Below are 22,969 nucleotides of genomic sequence, written 5' to 3' on the forward strand. Positions count from 1 at the left end.
AGTGATGGCACAGAACCGGTCCTCCTTCAGTCTGTTAAAGGGGACACACCGACCCTACTAAAGTTGCAGGCAGCTTATCTTTGCTCACTATGCAACTGCCTTTTTCATTTCTGCATATACTTGGGGTACCTGGTCCACATCAGCACGGTGTGGAAGTAAATCAGCTTGGTTAGGATGAGTGCTTTTGTAAATATCCCATTCCCCCTGGGCTAACACACCCCTCTGCTATGCAAAGCCTGCAAAGGATCTCAGAGGTATGTACCTGGCTTGGCCTTTAGCTCCAGCACTGGTTCAGACACTTCTGCCTGGTTCTGCTTTGTTCTGTGTCTCCTAGCCAGTCTGCTCCCTTAGCTAGCTGTTCAGCTCTCTCCAGCAGCAATCTGCTGCTTTGATTTATTCCACTGCATCTCTTAACACAGTGTTTTTGCCCCTCATTTTCTTTAATGGGAAGTACGAATGCTCTCTCTGTTCCTTAATCTGACACAGATCATCACTAGAGCGTATATCTGAGCTTGTGATCTGAACAAGGGGAGCCAATGGCTCTTCAATTCTAATCCAGCGTTGGCACACTATCAATGACCCTGGCAAACCACAGTGCCCTCTTCTACTCTGTCCTCTACCTGTGGAAGTAGGAACTGCCCGGCCCTGAAGGATATTATAAAGAAAATTTGTCTCATTCTGTTAAAACGAAATAGAAGATGAAAAGAATACAACAATGTGTTAATTTTCTTTGAACTGGAACATAATACACGAGACAAATTTACACTTGAGCAAAAAAAATCTTGTTTGGCTTAAAGTGCATCTTGTATGACAATATTCTCTTTTGGTGAAGAAATGAGAATTTTAATCCCTAACATGCAACAAACAGAAAACATGCCAACCAAAGCATTCAAGTAAATCAGCAAGCTAAAACAAAATAGGCAAAATATAATTTCTTCATGGTGTATTTTTCTTACAGAAGAAATGTTACTGTGTTAACTATTGTTTCTTGTGTTGCTCCAGTGTAGGTCTTCTGGACCCATTTCCAAAATTTGTAGTTTCATAAAGAACCACTTCTAAGGCTCTGCGTTTCTGCTGGGTTGCATTAAATTATTCCTTTGTTGAAATGCCTCACATTGCATTGTTTAGCGCTTACTGAAAACATCATATCATGTGTATACAATTTACAAACAAGGGAAAATGCATACAGCTGTCTTCATATCAAATTTAAAAGTCACAGGCCAAAGCATGCATTTTAATATGAGGTTGAATGCAGCACAATAAGTTCGAATAATGTAATTTAGTCAGATTGCTATTTAGCCCAGCTGGATCAGAAACTGGAGGGCATAAGGGGAGGTTATCCTGGATTTAATCACTCAAACCAAACCTGAATCAAAATCAGGTCTGAGCCCTCTTTTCTCCTTGACCCTGAGCTGCTGTTGCACTTGGACAATTATTTTTTTGTTTTCCTTCAACTCGGAGCATCCTTCTGGCTCCTTGATCCCATCATGGCTGGGGGAGTGGGATGTACACTCTGGAAGTCAGAGGCACCCTCCAGAGGAGTGGCAGATATTTCATACAATAAAATCATGGAATCATTAAGACCACCAAGATCACTGAGTCCAACTACTGCCCATGTCCCTCTGTGCCACATGTCCATGGTTCCTGAACACCTCCAGGGACGGTGACTCCACCACCTCCCTGAGCAGCCTCTGGGAAGAGGCAAGGCTTGAGAGACCTGCAAAAGCACCATTCATGGTCTTCTGGGCAGCCTCAGGGTCTGTGAGCCTGTCACACAGCAAGATGGGCCACGGTCTGCTGTCCCCAGGCACAGCCCAGAGCAGAGCTGCAGCTTGGTGGCCTTCATTAGCCACCAGCATGCAGTCACGATGGCATGAACTGGAGCTCAAGGCAAAAAAAAAACCCACAAATTTTCTGCCACTAGATATTCCTACCAAGGTGACAAGCCACTACATGACCATTTTTTTACACTGGGAGCACAATTTAGACCTTTTTTTCCTTCCTCTAACAGAGAAGTTAACCCCAGGGGCTGAAGGAGGGGCCTCTCCCTCCATCACAGCTGGATGTGCCGGCTGCGATGGAGCAGCGCAGGGCCTGGCACCCAAACTGCCACCCTGGGATAATGGCGCGGGCACATCCCAGAGCACAGATCTGAGGAAGCCTGTCCCTGCTTTGACAAGACTGCTTTCTGAGCCTGAAGTTGAGCAAAAGTTAAGTAAATATGCACTGCAAGCCACTCCGAATGGCAGCTGCGCAGAGGTCGGCGAGCAGAGCAGCAGAGGGAGCTGCAGCCTGCCCATGGACGTGCAGCTGGGGCAGCCGCAGCGCTGCAAGCCCCCCCAGGTCCGGCTGCGCTGGCTGCCATGGAAATATGTGACTAAGCCCAACTCAATGTTTAGTCTGGAGCCAAAAGATGAGACGCGAAGAGACAGCACGGAGCGCGTTTCCTCTGCGTTATCGATACCGTCAGCAGCACCGAGCTGCCCGCTCCCAGGCTGCAGAGGGCTGCTCCGGATTCATAGAAAGCTCTGTCTTACAAAAGCAGCACTTCTGCACTGATTCCTGTTTGCTTATTGTCCCGAGCATTTTCACCAAGTTTTCCAGTTGTAGGGCTGAGTCCCACTGCCCGGCCCCTTTAGCAGGCTACCTGTTTGGGTTTTTTTTTTTTAACCTTTTTTTTTACAAAGAAAAAAAATGGGAAACCGTGTTTGTAAAAGTTAGTGCTAAAGGGGCAGGGGATCATAGGTCCCCAGGGTTGAGTAAACGAGCCTGCAGAAAGAATCAGTTCTTCTAACTAGCACACATTAAGCAGACATAAAGAATTTACCAATGAAAATTGTGGACTAAGTATGTATTTAATAACTCCCTGATGTTGCTGCAGAGACTCCTCCTTTGAAGAGCTCAGTGGGGTTTTGAACAGAGGATAACTCATACCCCCATGCAAAAAAACTTTTTTTAAAAGGAAAAGTTTGATATTTATTTTTAACCTAAGCAGCACACCCCGTTTGTCCAGTTTTAAAAGAAGTCCCAGAAAGCTTCAGCTAGGAAAATACAGAGCAAATGAAACTAAATAAAGCAAGTCTAGACTTAAAATGCGATCAGAAACATATGGGAGCTCTTCAAGCATTTGCCTTCTGCAGAGTGCTATCGCTCCCCACACAGAGTCCACAAAATATGCTTTCAGTAAAGCAGAGCTGTAATTACCATGGGAGGCCCCGCTCTAAGAAGATGGCTTCTCTTCTTGGAGCACAGCTAGCATGCTTCTAAATAAAAGGCTTTCGTTTCCACTTACGTTTTACATTCTTGTTTGCTTGTGACCACCAGAGAACACTTGCGGAAGGCATGCACATAACTGTATTTTATGATACATTCCTATAGATCTGAAGCTGTAAACAAAAGTCCATTATTCTCTCCCTTTTCCGTGATCTTGGTTTCCCTATAACACAGGCCCCTCAGAGTACCCTGTTATGTGACATTCATTGGTTTTGCAGAATCTAACAAGAAAATAGTTCTCTGAATGGCTCTAGATCAGACTGCAGGCAAATTTTAATTCAGGTGACAACAAAAATCTGGATGTGAGGCATTCCAGAACAGGATAGTGGCTTATTTCAGGTGAGAAATAAATATCAGTTCTCATTGGTGTGATTGTTCAGAGATACAGGAAGCCCATTTCCTAGGCTTGTCCTTGGATGAGTAGTAGTGACTTGTCTCATCTGACTCCTGTAAGACTTTCTCTGAAAGACCCACACAACCTAGGCCCTGCTTTTCCCAGTTCTCCTATCAGTCTGTCTTTATATGTTCCCTCTTGACCTTCACCAGTTTCTGTATTTGGCAGAAAATCCAAGCCAGAAGTGAGAGTGCAGAAGGTTGGACTAGATGAGCTCTGGAGGTCCCTTCCAGCTCCTATAATCCTGTGATTCTGTGTAGCCCCAATGGCCAAAGAATAGAGGCAAGACATGGTTTGCAGCTCTGACCAGCTAGTCTAATGTCTCTGCTTAAAACTCTTCCTGGCTTATAGCAGACACAGCATGGCTGCTCTACAGTCACCAGAACATCAGCACAGAAGGAAGGATTGTGAGTAGAAGTGGGAAAATCGTGAAGAGGAAAGCAACCTAACACCAGTGACAGGTCTCAGGAATAGGAAAAGCAGAAAAAGGATGACAGGAAGGGTGGTTCAGCAGGAACCACGGACAAAAACTGGTAAGAGATGTTATGGGAGAAATGAGAAACAGCCCTCAGTGGTGATGAAAGGAAAAAGTAGTGGGGAACACCTGTGTGTGGTGGTCCTTTACCTCAACGTAACGGCCCAAGAGATGGGAAGTTTCTCTCATTTGTTCCTGTACTGAAAACTGTTATTTTGTCAAACACGGAGCGTTTCTAGTAAGCACACGCAGAGGATTCCTGTTGGAGGGCCAGTCAGGAATGGAGGCACTGAGATGCACAGCATGCTATTGGAGGTGACTGCCAGTTCTGAACAGCCCTCCAATGGAACATGTATGTACCAGGCTTCACAAACGCATAGAGAGCATGCTGTGACCGTACTGCTGACACTTGCACAGCTGAACCTCACTATTAAAGATGACCCAAACAATACTCTGCCAGTAGAATTTTTGTGTTTAGTGTAAATAAGTTGAAGTAGTTAGATGAAGAGTTTTTATCAGATGCCTGTTTCTCTTCATTGAAAGAGAAAAAAAAAAATAGCAAATGGGAAGGATGCGTCCTTCTGCTAGACATCATAGAGCAGCAGTATAAGTCTCCATTAATGCAAATGCTAACACTGATCCAAAGCATTAAGATTACTGTGGTTCCAAAGCGTGTGGTTTTACATAATATGGACATTCCTTCCAGAGGCAAAGAGGTCAAAATGTGATGCTCCACTAGATTAATTTCTTTGCAAATCAAACTGGGTTTTCCATATGACCATCATAAATAAACATCTATCACAGACACGAATTTGTTTGTATGTTTGAGAGCATGCTGTATTTTGGAATTAGTCATTTTAGGGAATTAACGTGTCATATGGAAAAAAAACAGCTTGAATAAACAAAAAAAATAATAACTCAATGGAGCAACCAGAAAAGACTTATTATTCTAAACAGTGTGTTCTTATTTGCCCTTCAGCAGGGAACATGTCGAGTAAGCAAGCATGCTAAAGATTAGAGGAGGTCTGTCCCAACCCTTTGGAAATCCAAGGTTAGGATGGTGAGGAAGATCCACGTGGAAGAAGAGAGATTTAGGAGTTCTGAGTGATAAATTCTGCATGCTGCTCTTCCTTTGTCCCTCTGCAGTAGATGATGAGAACAGAAGGGTCACAAAATCTGGAGGAGGAACATCTGATCTTTAGGTAGTAGCTCAAGTCTTGTGTACTGGTCTGTGTTCAGCTGTACTGTTCCATGTCAGTATAAATCTGTACGATGTCTTTGAAGGCCATAGCTACTTCTGCTCACTCTGTTCTTTCTTCCTACTCACCTCTAATCTTCCTTTCCCAATTTGTCCGTCTCCTCTTCACTTACCTTAAGGCAAGAAAGGGAGCAAACATCCTGGCTATTACCTCCAGCTGGACTAGAACCTCTTCTTGCCCATGATGACAACAACTCACGTTATCCATGTCAGCCTTGTTAATGCAGCCACTGAGTGTCCTGTTTTTCACTAATGATCCAATACAGTTTGCAGGCACAGGAGAGTTTCAAGGAGAGCCTTTCAAAATGCAGGTTCAGGAAGTTCAAGTCATCATTGCTTTCTTTTTAAATGTACGTCATACATTTTCTCTTGCAGCATAAGGAAGGCTAGGAATGTACTACAATTCAATCCACTCTTTCAAATACAGCCAAAAATTTCCTGTTAAACAGCCTCGCTTTAATCCTATATAACCTTCATGTTGTTAAAGTACTCTTTTTATGAGACTGAATAAATAACTGGGACCAAAGCACATCTTTGGATTCCTGTCTGTATTTCTGGCAAACAGCATTTGCTATTGTTTGACTCTACTTTCCTTTGTCAAGTTGAGAGATGCTAAAAATAAAAAAACATTTCCTTTCACTAATAGTATATTGATAGAGAAATGGCTAAGGAGGCAAAAACAAAAAGCAAACAAGCAAAAAACGTTTACTGAAAACAAACACCTAACTGAATAAATTACTCATTCATGCAGTTCACCAGCTGACAATCCCAAAGCTGATTTCAGCTGTATTCGCCTGGGGACTGCACTCACATCATCATCTTTATCCCAGAATGACACCTTAGAACTCTCTTTAGGTTACTTATTTTTCTACCTCCCTCCTGCATAATTTTAATCACCCTGCTCCATCACGTGAGCCTGGTCTACACCAAGAGTAATGAAGAGCCGTTTCAGCCTGATCCACTTAGATTTGTAAAAGTAGGTCACAACAGTCCCACCTGAAATGGATCCCTCCTAATTTGCCTCATTTCAAAAACAATTCTTGTCGAATAAGTTCTAGGACAGGCAGGAGCAAGAAGCTCAGGAACAATACCAAAGATGATCAAAACTACCTGAGTTACAAAAAGTAGATCGAACCTAAAACCCACATAAAACAAGTAACTCCTCAAACATTCGTTCAGCTGTCATAGTGAATTGCCATCCATAGCACATACAACAATTCCTACACCGCTGACTAGATGATCTTGTAGGTCCTTTCCAACCTTATGAACCTATGAACCTATGAATGTGCAAAGGGGAGAGCCTTTGGCAGACCAAGGGAGATGCTGATGGAAGTGAGATTCGGTGGCAGCTGATGTAGTACCTAGGCTGCAATGTCTGCCATCCCTTGAATTTCGTTTTAGCTGGTCTTCAGGGCAGCCATCTGGAGGAGGAGCACAAGGAGGAAGGAGGTGAGCAAAATGCTATAGCTAGTCTAGAAGACAGCTGTCCTCTCACGGGTGAGCAATCGCTGCAGCTCCTGGAGCAAACTCAGGGACACTCCTGCCTCTGTGTCGGTGTTAAGTGCAGGCTGCTGAAGAATCTGTTCTGTCCAATTCTGCTCCAAATTTCTCCCAAGAACAGTACTGAAGAATTATAATGAAACCATAGGAGTTGTTATATCACACTGTGATATTTCACGTGTTTTTAAGAGCTGCTGCAACCTGCTTTCTGGCCGATCCCTCCAGTATTTATCCTCATTCAAAACATTACTCCTTTCATTGATTCTATTAAGACTGAAGCTGCCAGGTGACCATATTCCTCAACTGTTTTTACTTCATGGCATGGCTACTGTAAATAGCATAGCTAGAGTTTCTAGTGGTTGTCACGGCCACTAACACCAAGCTGCTGTTAGAAGAGGTTGCCAGATATTGCTTTTTATGGTTTGAAAATGGGATGAAAAGCTTTAGAAGAAGACAGAAATACAAGGAGCAGGAGACAGATTTACTAAGGTGCCAGGGAAAGGATAAGTTGGAAAGAAACCAACAAAAGACAGTGAGAAGGAAAGGAGGGGATATGTGGGGAAGGGAGACAAATGCTCTAGGCAGGAAACCAAGGGAGGGGGGAAGGTGGAAGAAGAAGTATACAGGATGGTCAAGAAAGGGACAGCAAGGGACGTGCAGAAAAAGGGGGAAACAAAACAGCGATAAAGGAGACAGTGGAGGAGGGGGGAAAATGCAGAGCTACTTTCTAACAGATATGGGGAAATATAATCTCCAGCTGAAAGCAGCCAGCAGCAAAAGGAGTGTATTCCTGGATGTGCCTTTCATCAAGGACTGTAAATTAGACTGGTAACAAATTGCACAGGGCTGTCTTCTCATAGGGCAGAAATCCCAGAAAGAATATTGATATTCTCATAAGTCTTGTGATTTGGGGCTCCTTGGACAGGCAGAGTTGGAAACAGAGTTGACTGTGGAAGAGCAGAATTCCCTCCTGTGATGGGCTCTGGCTTTGCATCACCCGTGTAGCTGTAATATTCTTTTGACCACAGACATGAAATGCAGAACGGAAGCAGTTAGGCCTTGACTTCGATTTTCCCTTTAAATTCAGAAATCCCTCCAGATAACAGTTTTGTCCCTTTGCTTGCAAGAAACATTCCTAATTACCAGTTATGTCTTCTGAATCCTCGTCACTGAAGGTACATTCAGAGAGGACAAACAGATACTACTGTAGAACAAAGCTGTACTCTTCTACACAGGTATTCAGACCAAGATCTTCCACCTCAGCATGCAGTTACTTTAAAGTTAGCACCTATTCATCCCTCTGTAAGCGTCAGAACCAATGGCTATTTGATTATTATTTATATTCTATTAAAAACAGCAGTAAGCTTTTAGAGCTGCAAGAGGAAGATGCCCAGATACTAACGCAGGATAACCCTTCTGGCCTTATATGCTTATGCATTACAACAGACTTGAATAAGAGGATTCTTGTGCAATTTTTGCAGGGGATCCTCTTATCATTCAACACACAGTGTTAGATGTTAACATTCAATCTTCTGAAAGAACACTAATTCATAAAATCCGTCACAGAAAACTGACTTAAGAGTTGATGTTTGGCAGCCAAAGAGCTGAGTACTGAGCCTGCAAACCAGGAAATGTCAGGCAGTGATGCTTTCTGCAGTGCTTCTGGCTTTGTCTGCTATTCTCTGTAATTACTATCAAGTACAAGCACTTTCTTTTTTTTAGTGCTGCACTGGCAGAAATACATAGTGATGGCTAACAATGCAGATTAGTGACAGACACAACAGGTCACATAATTAGCCTTGGAGAAACAATAAAACATAGATGCGTGATAGCATCTTTGCTGGTTGGCTGTGCACTGAAGTAAATTGTAGGAAGGCAGCTGAAAGATGTGGCAGGGAGATTACAGGACCACTGCTGAACAGCATGACATGAAATCTCTCTCTGCCGCTTGTCTCACATGTTAAAGATTATCCTCAACCCCAGGGGCTGTGCACCAGCAGCCCCTGAGCACAAGACACAGGTGCCTGTTTGCATGGACACTCAAGGTCTTCAAGACCTCTGTTTAACCAGGTCCACATCAAGTGGGGTTTTAATGGCAGTGTGCGTCTTAATCTTCAGTTCTTTGTTGGGAACGCCTTCATGAAGGAGCAGGAGACAGAGAGGAAAGGGGAGCACCCTCCCACCCCCACTGACACTGCCAGGAGGAAAACATTTCCAATTCAATTGTTCTCCCTGTGGCAAAGCTCAGATTCCCATTTAGGGCATTTAGAAGTCATAAATCAAAGCATCCCACAGTAGAACTAAAATTGATCAAGATCAGGCTTCCCAAACAGGCAGGCAAGCACACATCATGGTAAGCTAAAGAGGCTCTGGTGCCTGCTTCAAGCAGTCCTACCAAAGTGGGAGCACAGCTGCATTTTCTTTCAAAATACTACTGCAGCCTTTTAAGAGAGAGAGGCAATAATCTAAATTCTGGCAGCAGAGAATATTTCACAAATCATATATGCTTTGGCAACAAGCCCTTAACAAAGCCAGGGGCCTTTACTCACAGGCTTTGCTGGGAGAGATCCACCCACCTCAAGTGGGATTAATTAAAAGAGGCATGTATCATGCAAATAGTTTCTGTTTCCTTACAGAAATATTCAGAGCACATAACCCAAAACAGCTTTAGAATCAGAGCAAAGCAAGGAAGAAAATTATTTCCTGCTCCCCTAACCGCTTTCCTTTCCCTGTACAGTATGCAAAGAATAGTGAGAAAATGCAGAAAGCTCACAGTTTCTGTACAATTCCTTTGATTAAATGCTAATAAAAGCTGGAGGGGAAGGGGGAGGCGGGAGGGAAGTGTGGTTTTATTATATTTTTTTTATGGCATGGGCAATATCTCACTATAAAGTAGCAAATTCTCCAAACAAAATGTGTGTTCAGCCCCTCATTGGAACAGGACGGTGCAAATCCTGCCCCTGGAAATGACCTTCTTATCTTAAGGCAGAACACAAGAAAACAGAATGCTTATGTTTCTTTGCATGTCAGGATTTTCAATCCATGTGACAGTGATGGAGCTGCAACCGAAAAGCTCCTAAGGAAAGCTGGATGAAGATTAAAAATGCAGCTTTCTTTTCATGGAGCTAACCTATTCTCTAGATGTGACAGATCCCAGCACTTGGAGGAATCATGGCAAAAAACAGTAGTAGTGCAGTCAGAGCACAGGACCTCGGCTCAACAACAAGTCACGGAGAGAGCTGAAGTTTCCTCAAGAACTCTTCCTCAAAACCATTTTTTTTTTCCTCTTAATATCTCTGACCCATTTTCTGAGTCAATTTCCTATGATCCTGCAAAAGGCTGTTATTGAAACCAGACCAAGCGTAGCAGAAATTCCAGGGCTCAAAAGGACTTTTAAGAGACGCAGGAGCCTGCCACACTGTCCCCCTCAGGTGATTTCCCCTGCAGCCCCTTCCCTGGGATTTCCTCTCCCGGAGTTTAGTCAGCAGGAGAAACCTGAAGTTTCAGCAGAATGGCAAACCCTGCCTGCATTCCTCTGCATCTGAGATTTTTATATCTGAGGCTTTCAGAGCTCTTAAAAAAAAAAAAAAAAAAGAAAAGGAGGACTAGGATCCAGTCCAGAAGATGTGTATTGCAGATATTTTTTTTCCCCACAAAAATGTCAGGCACTCGTACATTCAATTATACATCCAGCTACAGCATTTGAAAAGCACTGACCTCCTTCATCAGGCCCTGCTTCGCCTGCCACCAGTGGCTGTCATGAATTGAGTTGTTCGCAGGCTGCTTACCCAAGTGTCTTTGTGAGCTTGGAAATTCCTTTCTGGTCTCCATCCCACCTATCACTTCGGCATCAAAAAGATTATCATCAGACATGCTCTTGGCAAGCCACCTCAGGAAAGCAATGCTCATGCACAATCACAGCCAGGCAGGACAAAGGACACATGCTGTTCTCAAGCCAAGGTGAGAGAGCTGGAGAGCTATGGTTCTTTCCAGTAGTACAACTGATGAAATGCTGGACCTCCTGTCTACGTCTGATACGCTGTCTATCCACTGATGGCACAGTGGAAACGCTCTTGCCAGTGCCCTTCAAGCTCTCCCAGTGGGGAACCCCACCTGGGCTTCCTGCTTTTCAGCGTGAAGCTTAGTACCCAGAAGGGGTGTTTCTCCCTGCTGCAAGCTATGGAGTATCCACTAAGATTTAAGAATGACCTTCACCATTAGGCAGTGCACCTCCCTTTTTGTAGGAAATAGATAAAAAATGCTTCGTTCATTTGATATACCTTCTTTAACCGATTTAATTTTCATATGGTAACGTTGATAATGACATAAATGTGCTCAGCTGGAAAGCTACTTCTGAACTAGCAATCACCCTCCAACAGTGTGGTATGCATCTTCACCTAATATAATATAAAAATTATTAAGTTAGAAAAACTGGGCCTCACATTTAAGTTGCTGACAGCTACAACAGATCTCACTTACTTAAAAGAAAGCATTTAGTATTTTTTCTCCAAAGGCAGATTACGGTTTTATTTTCCATTACTATTTCTAAAATTGAAAATGTACACATTTTCTTTTTGTTTCTGTTTAACTAGCTTTTTTTGTTTTCTTTTCTCCAAACTGTGACTAAGCCTAATATAACAGTTAATTTATTAAAATTGGAGAAAGCCCTTTGTTCCAGCATTGCCTAATGTGCCCATGCCTCTCGTAATTTGGGAAGTTACTGAAGCTCTTGGAGTTACAGCCTTTCATATATGAGTGATTAAGTGTATTATGTCATAGTGAAAATAAATATTAAGGACAAGTTTTTCATATAACTTATATTAAAAAAAAACGTGGTTAATGCCACACAAAATTATAAAATATGAAAAGCTACTTTTAAAAATACTGATAAAGGCAAAGTTGTCAGAAGGAAAGGAAACAATGTGATCATTAAAATCCTGTTCCTTAACTAAACAAGTTGTGCTGTGTGACCTACGCTGTTAGGCAGCTGCAAACCGTTTTCAACTGGCTGTAAATTATTTGCCTTGTGGAATAAAAATCAGGCTCCTATCAGTTTGTTCTGCTGGTTCTACAAGGCCTTGCTCTCGTTCTCTCCCCGAAGAGCTGTTATTTCCCTTGGTGAGCACTCAGTATGGTCAAAGCGAGCTATCTGTTGCACCACTGCTCATGCCCTGGTGGAGGTCTAGAGGACTTGTCTCTGTTCACGATACCACGTAACCAGGACGGGGGGTTTTCATGTAATACAATCTAGTTTCTTCGAGCTGACTGACAGGAAAATGCTCTTTGCATTCTAACATTTCAAAAAAGTCTCATTTGTGCTACAAATCAGATCCTTATTACACCTTTGACTCTCTGCAGGGAATACACAGTTGTGCTTCGTTGCAGGACTTTCTCAACAACAGTGCTTGACTTTCCTGGGTTGTGCACATCTGTCTGTTATGCTACGGGAAGAGAACCATGCCCACCACCAGGAAACTTAGACACCTTACCTTGGGACACTGGGAGGAGCCCGCGTCGGCCGAGAAGGAACTTGGGGAGGTCCTCCATGGGCTTCAGCACCACTTGGAAATGGTGGCAATGGTCCTGGGCGGAACGGGACCGGGGGAGCCCCTGACAGAGGGCCTGGAGATGGGATTGCAGGAGCAGGTCCTCGGCCAGATAAAGGTCTGGTTGGGGGATTATTTAATGTCGGTCTCCTCTGAGTTGAGGGACTTGGAGGAGGTGATCTAGTGAAATACCAGAGACTGAAGTTGTTTGATATCGCAGGAATATTTTGTTTAAAAAAATAAATACAAGCTTCCTTTTTTTGCTTTGCATCCCCTTTGCTGACAGTTTCAGATCTACATTTATATCTAATGCATACCACTCTCATAGACAGCATGTCTCATAGACAGCATGAGATAGAAGAAACAGAAATACCAAGAGCCAAAATGTAATGGGTTAAAATACTAGAACTCTAACAGTGTTGTGTGAAAAGCATTTGCTAGGACGTGCAGCCTGAAGTACTGAAGTTTAACAACAGCTTGCAAGAAAAAGCCTTGTGGATACACAGTTGGGTTAGTTTGCAGACATAGGTGGGACTTCTGCAATAAAGGGAAGTGTTAAATTCCTACGGAAATCAAAACACTGTTTGGTGGCAGAAGTGAAACCAGCTTTTTCTCCAAGCCAGGCTTGAAGAGAATATAGGATGCTGAGAAAAAGGCTGATGGCTTTACTAGAAAGAGCTCATGGGTGTTTAAAGTCTATCTTGTATCAGATATTCTAGGCAGCATGCAAGAAAAGAAATCTGCATGTTCTTTATCTTAATGTACTTGAAGCAGCTCAGAATAGCATCTAAATAATACCCAGATTTTCTGATTTCCCTCACAAGCGTCACTAAGAAGTTCCTGCCCAAAAAACACAGGCAAGGAGAGAACTGCTGATACTAATGATGTCTGTCTGTCCTAAATTTCACTGCAAAGCAAACGAAGAACCTTACCTGCGGGCCTGCTGAAGCCAAGAGTCATCCACAGGAGGTGGTGCAGGGGTTGACACAGTGCTAGTGCTAATATCACCAATGATTGCCAGGGCTTCCTTTAGAGCTTGGTACATGCGGAGCATTTCATCTCGCCTCTGCGCCTGCTCAGCTGATTCCTCCATTAGAGTATTTTGGTCCTCAGAAGAATACAAGTGAGCCAGGAGCTCAGCGTTGATAAATTCTTTTACCTGTTTCATTGGATAAAACAAATGCACAAATCAACAATGATAAAACTTGAAAATAGAGTACTGAACGAGTATAGTGGGTGACCCACAGAACCAGGTGACAGACCTATCTAAATGGAATCTGTTTTTCCTGCTGCTTCGTTTACATCAATTCTTGGTCATGCAGCTTTCGATTAGATCAAATGAGGGACTCAAAAATGCTGAACTCAGAATGATCTGATGGTGCAGCAGCCTGGGGGTGAGCTGAGACCCAAGGAAGGGCTGGCATACAGCTGGGCAGAGCAGCTGGAAAAGGATGCACTGGACATTTTAGCAGCTGTCTGCATGCAGATGGGTTTAAAGCGTTTACAAATCCACATTCTGAGATTACTGTTCACGTCTGAGAATAAGACGGTTTTGCACAGTCCCTCCACAATGAACAGCGGGCTTTTTTCTGTCTTGGAAACATCAGATATGGTTGGAATTAATGCTGCTCTTTGTCTCTAAGGTGACACTTACGTTTACAATTCATTTCCAGGGCTTCTCAGTGTTAGCTGGCATTCTGGTGTGATTCTAAATGGCTTACCCAGAGGTAAATGGCTGCCATTAGTAAAAACATCAGATACTAAATTCCCTTGAGAATGGGAAATATATGACTTTACAGCAGCTCCCTCAATTATTCTTTTAGCAGTGATGTACCTTGCCATAGACAATGCCCTTCATCTCCAGCAACTTTGCCAGATTCTAAATATCCCACCCACACATGTTCAAGCTGAAGGAAGAAGTCTCCAAGTAATCTATTTCAACAAATTGATTTCCTGCTATGCCTCGCCCGGTTATGGAAACCTGGGCTGCATTAAGAAAGACAAAAAAACTAGAGGTGTTCTGATTAAATAAGACTCTGGTAAATAGACCAACTGCTGACCTACTAAACCTTTGTATTAGAGCCTTTTGTTGCTGTTCTGATCTATTTCTTATTGTTTTGCTCTCTAAAGATTTTTTTTTGAGCTGAAGATACTACTACTAATAATATATCCCTGAGATTCTGATTACATAAACTTGAGCTCCATTTGCACATGGGCTTGTGCTAGTCAGCTGCACTGATATAAGTCCTGAGGAGTCTATGTTTGTCACTGATATAAGTCCTGAGGAGTCTATGTATGAGGAGGCAATGTTTGCATTCATATGAGGTCAGCAAGGGCAGTCGAGCTGTGCAAATTGCACAGGCATAGGAACAGAAGGTCAGGACAGATCCCACAGGGAAACAAACCCATACTGGCTGTCATTTCCCATTCATGTATGACAGGAGATGCTCAAAGTCTTAGCAGAGCCTGCAAAAATTTTCCATGAGTCTCATGCTGTTTTCCAGTAGATGGTACTGATCAAGAGCCAGAGTACACTACTTTCCTCATGATTGCCAAAGTTTTCCCATTAAAAACAGATATCACAGTGAAACAGCATCACATTATACTTGATGAAATGAGCATTTTAATGGCAACACTTCAAAAAAAGGAAGTCCTAAAATTAGATTAAGGCCAGAGCTGGTTGTAAAAGCATTGTTAAACCACAAGTATCTGTTTGAAAAAAAATAAAAAAATCCTGTGATGATTATCGTGAGATCCCTGCCTGCTGCTAGCACAAACTCAAGAAACTCCTCGAACCCTTCTGAAAGGGAAGACTACTGTATTAGGAATGGTTCTTGAATTAACCTCCTTCTTTCACTAGATAGAGGAAGGTCTTCCTAAATAGCCACTTTTTCTGGCTTGGAAAAGGAAGAGAAAGTGACACATAGGAACCTTTACTCATTTAGAAAACAGAAGCATTTACCACAGTGTTTTAGAATGTTTTCGCTTACAGACTTCAGACTCACAGTCAAAGCTGAACCATAGCCAGCATCCAGAACACCCATACTGCAAAGCCTGTGCTGTCCCTCCAAAATGGGGTGAGATGGGCTTGCAAAGAACTCTGATTTATCAGAGGGCAGACTACAAGCAGCGGAAAAGCCTCGGACAATTAATTCCTTAAGGCTGATAGTAACAAGTACTTGAGTTTTTCTACTCAGCTGAGATTAACATCAGCAGTGGCTATGGAGCATACATTATCTGCTCCAAGACCACCCCTCTTGAATAATCTGTGATACCTAGGCATCGTGAACTAACGCTGGACATTCTGAAACACGTGTTTTGTTTGTGCATGTTTGAATTTCTAATGGTAACTCAATGCAATTCTGTGTGGTAAATGTATTCTCTTTTAAGGTAATCAACGTCCACCCTAAGGGAAGAGTAAGGGATGCATTTGGAACACAACAATCTAGGTTTAGGCCTCCAAACATGCTTAGGGACAGCATCTAATTATTTTCTGTATGCTGAGTTTGAATTTGATACTTCCCCTGAAGTAAAAGTGCTCATTTACAGGCCCACAAAGTGGAAGGGAAGCTCTAGGAGAACTTGGGAGGTAACAATTGTCATGGAAACAAATTCCTTGGGATCAATCTGTTTCCAGACTTTTGAAGGCAACAGAAAGTACAGAATATGATCGGTAAGAGGAGGGGAAGACATTTTCACTTAACTCCTAGTGGATAGGTTGTACTCTTGAAGACTCCAGGGAGCATACGCACTACTTAATGGGACCCACCTTCTCTCACAGCTCCACTACTTTCCAGGTCTTTGAACAACTTTTTGACCTGGTTTAGCAATCTCAATTCAAGCATTTCCTTCTCTTTTTAATAGCTGTAGTTTTTGAATAATTCCTGTTTTAGTTATTATATTTAATATGGCATTTACTGTCTATGCTGCACAGAGAGAAAAAAAAAAAGTGCATTAAAGTTTTTAGTCTTGTTCTTCTAAAAAGTCTTCTAAAAAGTTTAGACTCTTTGCCATGAATTTAAATGCTGGGACTGAGGTGTAGTTGTCAGTTCACTAGCAAGTCCAAACACAGCTATGGACTAGGAGGTCAACTGAAGGGTGGATGATGTGGTAAGTATGCTGTTTCTATGTGCCACTGTCAGCCAGCATGGCAGACTTTTACCAGTGTAACAGTTGGTGAGACTGCAAGTACAAAATCTTCTGAGTAAAGCAGGCACTTCAGAGACCCTTAAGCTATTCCATATGAGGAGGTGAGTGGCAGAAAATTTAATGTAAACTTTCAAAAGGAGCTGCTCACCAACTCCGCAGTTCATGAAATGAGAGCTGAAAAACAGCTCTTTTAAAAGGCACTGAAGTTGTGCAAAGTGGAAGAACCAAGTTGCTAGCTATGATCTGGAAGGAGCAGAGGGAATACGCTCACCTTATAAATTCTAGACCACGTCTGATTTCAGGTGGAGGAAAAAAATAGGCAGCACCATTGTTCCCCGCTCTTCTGCAAAAACTCACCCTTAACTGGAACACAATTTGGAGTCTGACCCCCCTAAACACAAAAGAATTTGACAGAGTATCTCTTGCCCTCCTGCAAAAATTCTACTCGTATTCTATGTCCCTGGAACCGCCACTGACATTTCCTGTCCAACCAACTAACTCCTGGGTGAAACACAAATTCAACAGGGCGAACGAAATCCGTCCGAGCAAAAATAGAGGTGGCTTCAAGTCAAAAGTAGATGATCCTTTCTAACCAGATTCGTGTTACAACACATTTGTATTTGTACCAATCAATCTGATTGGTTTGATGGCCTTACAGACCACAGCAAAGGTACAACCCGTAACTAACAGGAACTGTGCACTCCACATTAATTCTTACTGCAGAAATGGCTCTAATAGCGAGCTCAGTTCAACAAAATCCATTCAGTACTCTGCCAAAAAGGAAAGGCTGAGATTCTAGCACAGTGGATAAACAATGATATCTCAAAGCCATTTCTTTAACCAAATAATCTTCAGATCTAAGAAAGACACACACGATAAATCAAACAACCACATCTGCTTATCTAAACAACAGTGATTGAGGCTTCTAGATTTATTCCTTGAAAATGGTAATCAGAAAACATGAAGAAACCCAAATAAAATAAGATCTGCTTTAAGAAACTATGATGAAGGACTATTGACTGAAAATCAAGGAAGCGCTGCTCTGCTCCTCTCACAGTCTGCCTAGATGGAGCTCCCAGCCCCCTTTTTCCTGCTGTATCAAAAACAGGACAGAAAAAAAAGGATCCCTGATTTACCTTTAAATAACAGCATACTCTGATTAAGACGTAAATGAATTCAATCTTCAGCATGCTGGAATTAGCAGTCAGAGCACTGTGCCAGACTTTCAGAAGGCTGCAGGACTTTGTGCTACTAAAGAAGAATGGAGTATTTTGTTTTGGAGCGTGACATTCATGGGATCCTGTTCTTCACTTTGTACTGTTATTGCTGCTCTATTCAAGAGGTATATTTGTACAAGTGCAAGAGATTTGACAGATGTTAAAATAATTCAGAACCGTGGCTGTTACTTACATTATTGATCATAAGGTGCATGATTGTTTTCGGTATCAAATCTCGGATACATTTGTTGATAATGGACATGTAGGAGTCCACCAGATTTCGAATGGTCTCCACCTGTCTCTCCAACTGGGGGTCCATTGAAAAATTGTCCGCTTGGCCATTCTCATCATTTTCAGTCTGCATGGAAGAAGAAAGGAAAAATCAAGTCTTTTACAGCAAACTGGAAATATACTAGGGAGAAAATAAAAAAAGGACTTACGCTGTAGCAATCCAGTAACACAACTCATACAAAGAACGTCTGGAGGTTTTCGGATGACGACGTGTGAAGGTAAATGAAACCCCACGAAATTATCTCAGATCACTGGCTGCACTATTTAATGTCAGATCTTTTACCATCCAGATCCAGACAGACTGACTCACGCAGACAAGCAGTGCTGTAACTCTGGATATTGAATTTTACCCTACTATGGGGGAAAAACTTCCTCTTTACCCAAGGCTGACTCAACTGTGACAAATGCTGCATTTCAGCCTCAGACATGTTAGATGTGAATAGCACCTATCTAAACAAAGGATTTATGAAGGATAACAGCAAAAACATTTTTGGTTCCAATGCTCATAATGGAAGCTCGTTTATATATTAGAGATCTCTTTTCCACTGGATAGAAAAAAACTTCTTTGTATGTAATAGGTGACCTAATTAAAGAAAATACCAGGAACTTTAACTGGAAGTAGAAGGTGTGCACATTGCTTTAGTCTGGCCTGTGCAAATCCAAGAGAACTTAAATGTCAAATAACTGTATCTCTTTAGCAAAAATCAAACTGCTTTCTGAGGCTTGAAGACACCAGAAGAATGGAATTTCAACCTGCAAAGTAGAAAGGCAATGTCCTTTCCACAAACTCTGGCACATAATACTTCTCCATGAAAATTAAGACAGAGAGTGCTTAAGCCACAATAGCATGAACTAAAATCTAAACCTGTTCAGTGGATAGCATGAGGAAAGAGTAATTAATTAATAAGCTACTAATAAAAACTAATTATATACCAGCCAGAAATTACTACAACTCCATTGACAACATAGCACTGAGCCAAAATTTGCACATCACCAGTACTTTACAGATTCCTCGATCAGTTGGACTTGGCAGCCAACCTGTTAGCAAAAGCCCATCAGAGCTGGATAAGCAAAGGCACCAGGGAGGCCTCTCCTTGCAGAAAAAGCTGTTCTTGCTGAGCCACAAAGAAATTCCTAGCTTGATGTGCTAATGCTCAGGCAGCAGTAGCTAGTAGATCACTTTGAGTTCTTATAAATAATGGCTTAATTAATCTGCTCTAAATGAGATTGCGACAGTTGTTATTTGTCACACTGTAATTTTGTTCAGAAATAAGTTCCAGCATGCCATTTGAAAAGAAGACAAAGTATTTGCAAAATAACAGCTTATATAATGTATATAGTTATATATAACGATATATACATATAAAACAGCTTCAGCCGTTCAGATTATTCGTATTTATGGGTGAATTACTGAAAAGAAAGCTAATCTGAGGACCTTAAAAACAACCAGCAGTGTTCCCTAAAAATCATGGGACTGTGGAAGACACTGGGAGAGCTCTTTTAGTTTTTTAACACCAGTAGAAACACTGCCCTATAAAACTTCTTCATTTTCTTCATACACTTCATATGCTGCAGTGTCATATCGCCCACAGAATATTTTCCTTGGTCTCCACATCTGAAGTGAAACTACCTTCATTTTTCTTGTAACATATGAAATAAATGGAAAATTGTATATCTACCTATACCCACAGATTTTAGGCAAGTAATTGTGGGCAGAAAATGTCCCTTTTCCAACTCCTCTGAACCTGACTTTGAGTACTTCATTGTGTACACAGTTTGACCATGTATTCTTACTTCTGCTGCTGCTGGTTTTCTTACTTTCTTTTTCCTTTCTCTCTGTTTAAATTACAGATTGCAGTAAGATTCTTAGCAGGCTAAGCAGCAAAGTGACAGATGTTTATCATTATCCTCATCAAGAGAATGTAAAGTAAAGATAGTAATTTGTCTCTGATCTTAAAGGCAAAGAGTAATACGTCTGCAAACATTTAACCTTTATATACAGGCTCACAGGTGATATTTACAGGAAGTAGGTAATACTTCAGGAGTCCACGTCTTGTTTGAAACTGTAGTAGAGCTGACTTCATGTTGTTGAATTATTTCCTCTAAAAACTAAAAAAGATCAATCTTTCACGAGTTCACAATAATTTATTACAAAAGCCTGTGACCGCAGCACTCCTACCACTCTGCCATCCCAACTGAAGGCTTTTCATGCCAGCAAGCACCTTGATGCAAGCACACACAACAGAGATGTTTGCTTCTAGCACATTTCCCTGTTACTGTAGTACGCCTACAAAAGTCATCAGGCTTTTCTCTGTGCCAAAAGCAGCACTTGAGAATGAGGCTGCCTGTTAATGCTGGCTGCCATAACAAGATGCACCCCATTCCATCTTCATCCCGTTCTTGCAGAATGGCTGGTTTTCTGCCTGAGCATCACAATGACTCTACCTCCAGTTCCAGACTTCTCTCGGCCACTCTGCATTGTGAAAAGGCGTTTTCAAGTCTCTGAGTAACAGCAGTGCTTTGTACACATGGCACAGTACGCTGGCAGAAGCTAGAATGGAGGCCAAGAGATATCAGTGTGCTGAGCAGAAAAGGAAGAAGCCTGGTAACAGATTTCTGTGCCTCTATTCCCAAGAGGCTGTGCAGCCACCACCCCCTTTCAGTGCTCCTCATCCTGAGCCACAACTTGCTTATCCCAATGGCAAAGCATTAGGTGCCAGCGTATGACCCTGGGCTGGTTTTGTTCAGTTAACTCCTAATACTGCTAAGAATTGTTGTCAGGAACAGAACATCCTCAAGTAAAACCTAGACGACTGCAGCCACTTGCCTACAACAAAGAAACTATGGAGTAAATGAGAACTAAAAATCAGGTAAAATGAAAATGAGATTTGCCTGTGGAAAGTGGAATTGAATATCAGATGAAAATACACAAAGCTAGATATAAGAAATAGTTGGGAAAAAAAACAACAGAAGGAGGCAACGTGGAAGCCAGGATGGTGCTTTCATTTACATATAGGACACATTGCCACAGAGAGTAAAGGGACAGTCCTTCCCTTCTAAGTTCTCTATACCTGAAACAATGGAAATAATCTCTCTTCCTTCAGTTCTGCAGCAGGTCTCACCTTTCATAAGCTGCCTTACTATCCTCGCAGGAAAAGCTTCTACTGAAACACCAAGTACACAGCATTGCTACTGTATTACAACCACTCTGATTAATCCTAATATGCTTTTAGTACAGAAGAGTGTCACATGAGAGATAACTAAAATCTGCATGTGAAATTCAAACCCCTTAAGCATGTGGCAATTTTACTGCTAGCTGCAGTGGGAAAAGGATTTCAGCCTACAGATGCATTTTGACCAGAAAAGTTCTCAGTCTTCTGCAGACTGTAAACCCTTCAGTGCAAAAGGAAAGATTTAATGTGGTGCAAAGGAAGGGAGGCACGAGTAATTATATGCAATCCAAAGAAAGGAATAGTACCTCAGAACAACAGGATAACTTTTCTGACTGGGAGAATAATAAGGCTGTTGAAGAGTGTCTCAAGAAATATCCAAGAGAAGTAACTCCTTTTGAAATTCACAGTAAAGTGGGGTTATACACTGAAAACAGTCCTGAGCTGGCCACACAGAGAGCAATATTTCTAATTTCCATGATTTCATTACGTTCAGGGCAGCTGCCAGCATATTTAAGAGTGTCTTGTATAACATTCCTGATGTCAGTTCCAAGAAGGAGCATTTGTCTAGCATTTTCATTAGAACAGTTTATCAACCAATTCTGTGTAATCAAAAAGGCATTCAATTAAAAATGACTGAGGGGAAGCAGGCTGGAAGGTGACTGATGAAAGGGTAAAAGCCAAGCAGCAGCAAAGCAGTACTCAGCATGCTACAAAATAAAACCATGGCTGCTGTGAGAAGCCAATCACTTAAAAACGAGTTTCATATCTTTCATTTACAGATCCAAGTTCATAACGACAACAACAACCTGAAAATGAGTTATTCCCTGCAGTTCATATTTATGTTTGAATTCACAGCTGCCTAACACATAATCTGCTCTCATCTCCTGCCCAAGCAGGATTTTTCTTTAATGCCCCACCACTCAGAGAGTTGCATTTGTCCTCAAGCCCCCTGCTTTCTCTTAAGTCTGATTCTTGATATTCTCTCTTCGTTGCAGTATGTTGCTGTACATGTAATTTAGCTAACATGCCCTCAGCTGTACATGGTGTGTCTTTTGCCAGAGGACTTCTGAAACCACAAGACAGCTTCACGCAGGGAGGTTTTCTTACTGGGAGGAACCACAAGTAAATGACAATACATTGCTGTTGTGTATGTACAACAAAGCAAGCAGCAGAAAAAGAACATTTCCTGGGTAGCTTGGAAGCTGTCCTTTCCCCTCAGAGAGGGGGTCTGCCACTCTCTTCATGCTTTCAGCATCTCCTGACTGCAAATAGCTGCTGCCCCTACTGAGCCACCCACAGGCTGCCCCTCTCAGTGATGATGCTTTCATTTGCAGACTCGCACTGCTCTGCACACAGCTTACGATCCAGGTTTCCCTTATACCTGCTCTGACTCACTTCAGGCTCATGCAGAAGATCGACACAGCCTAGCTCCGTCTGATTTGGAAGCATTTAACTATCTGGGTTAGTTTAACCAATCGTCTACTTGGATTCTTCTTTATGGTTGCAGACATTGTATAGCACAGAGCATGAGTTAAAACCTTCTGCTGAATCCACATACTGGTCCCCAGATATTTACATAACTTTAATGATCTCAAACGTTCAAAATCTGCACTAGGCTCTCCCCCTGCCTCCTTCAATCAAGAGTCTGATTTGAAACTGTGAGACTGGAAGGAATGATGTATTACCAGAACTC

At 42.1% G+C, this 22,969-nt stretch overlaps 1 protein-coding gene across 5 annotated transcripts in view; it reads right to left on the reverse strand.

Annotated features, from left to right (window-relative positions):
• Positions 1–22,969, reverse strand: part of DNM3 (dynamin 3) — a 165,515-nt gene that overhangs the window by 6,340 nt on the left and 136,206 nt on the right. For all 5 annotated transcript variants that reach the window (XM_065743845.1, XM_065743828.1, XM_065743855.1 and 2 more), the window contains 3 exons: positions 18,006–18,170; positions 13,379–13,605; positions 12,390–12,626 (listed from right to left, as the gene is read on the reverse strand). In XM_065743845.1, coding sequence (XP_065599917.1) covers positions 12,390–12,626; positions 13,379–13,605; positions 18,006–18,170 — 629 coding nt within the window. The remainder of the gene's footprint in view (positions 1–12,389; positions 12,627–13,378; positions 13,606–18,005; positions 18,171–22,969) is intronic.

Source organism: Cyrtonyx montezumae, unplaced genomic scaffold (assembly GCF_038088225.1).
Source record: "Cyrtonyx montezumae isolate F1298 unplaced genomic scaffold, pur_monq_1.0 scaffold_1, whole genome shotgun sequence".
Taxonomy (NCBI): Eukaryota; Metazoa; Chordata; class Aves; order Galliformes; family Odontophoridae; genus Cyrtonyx; species Cyrtonyx montezumae.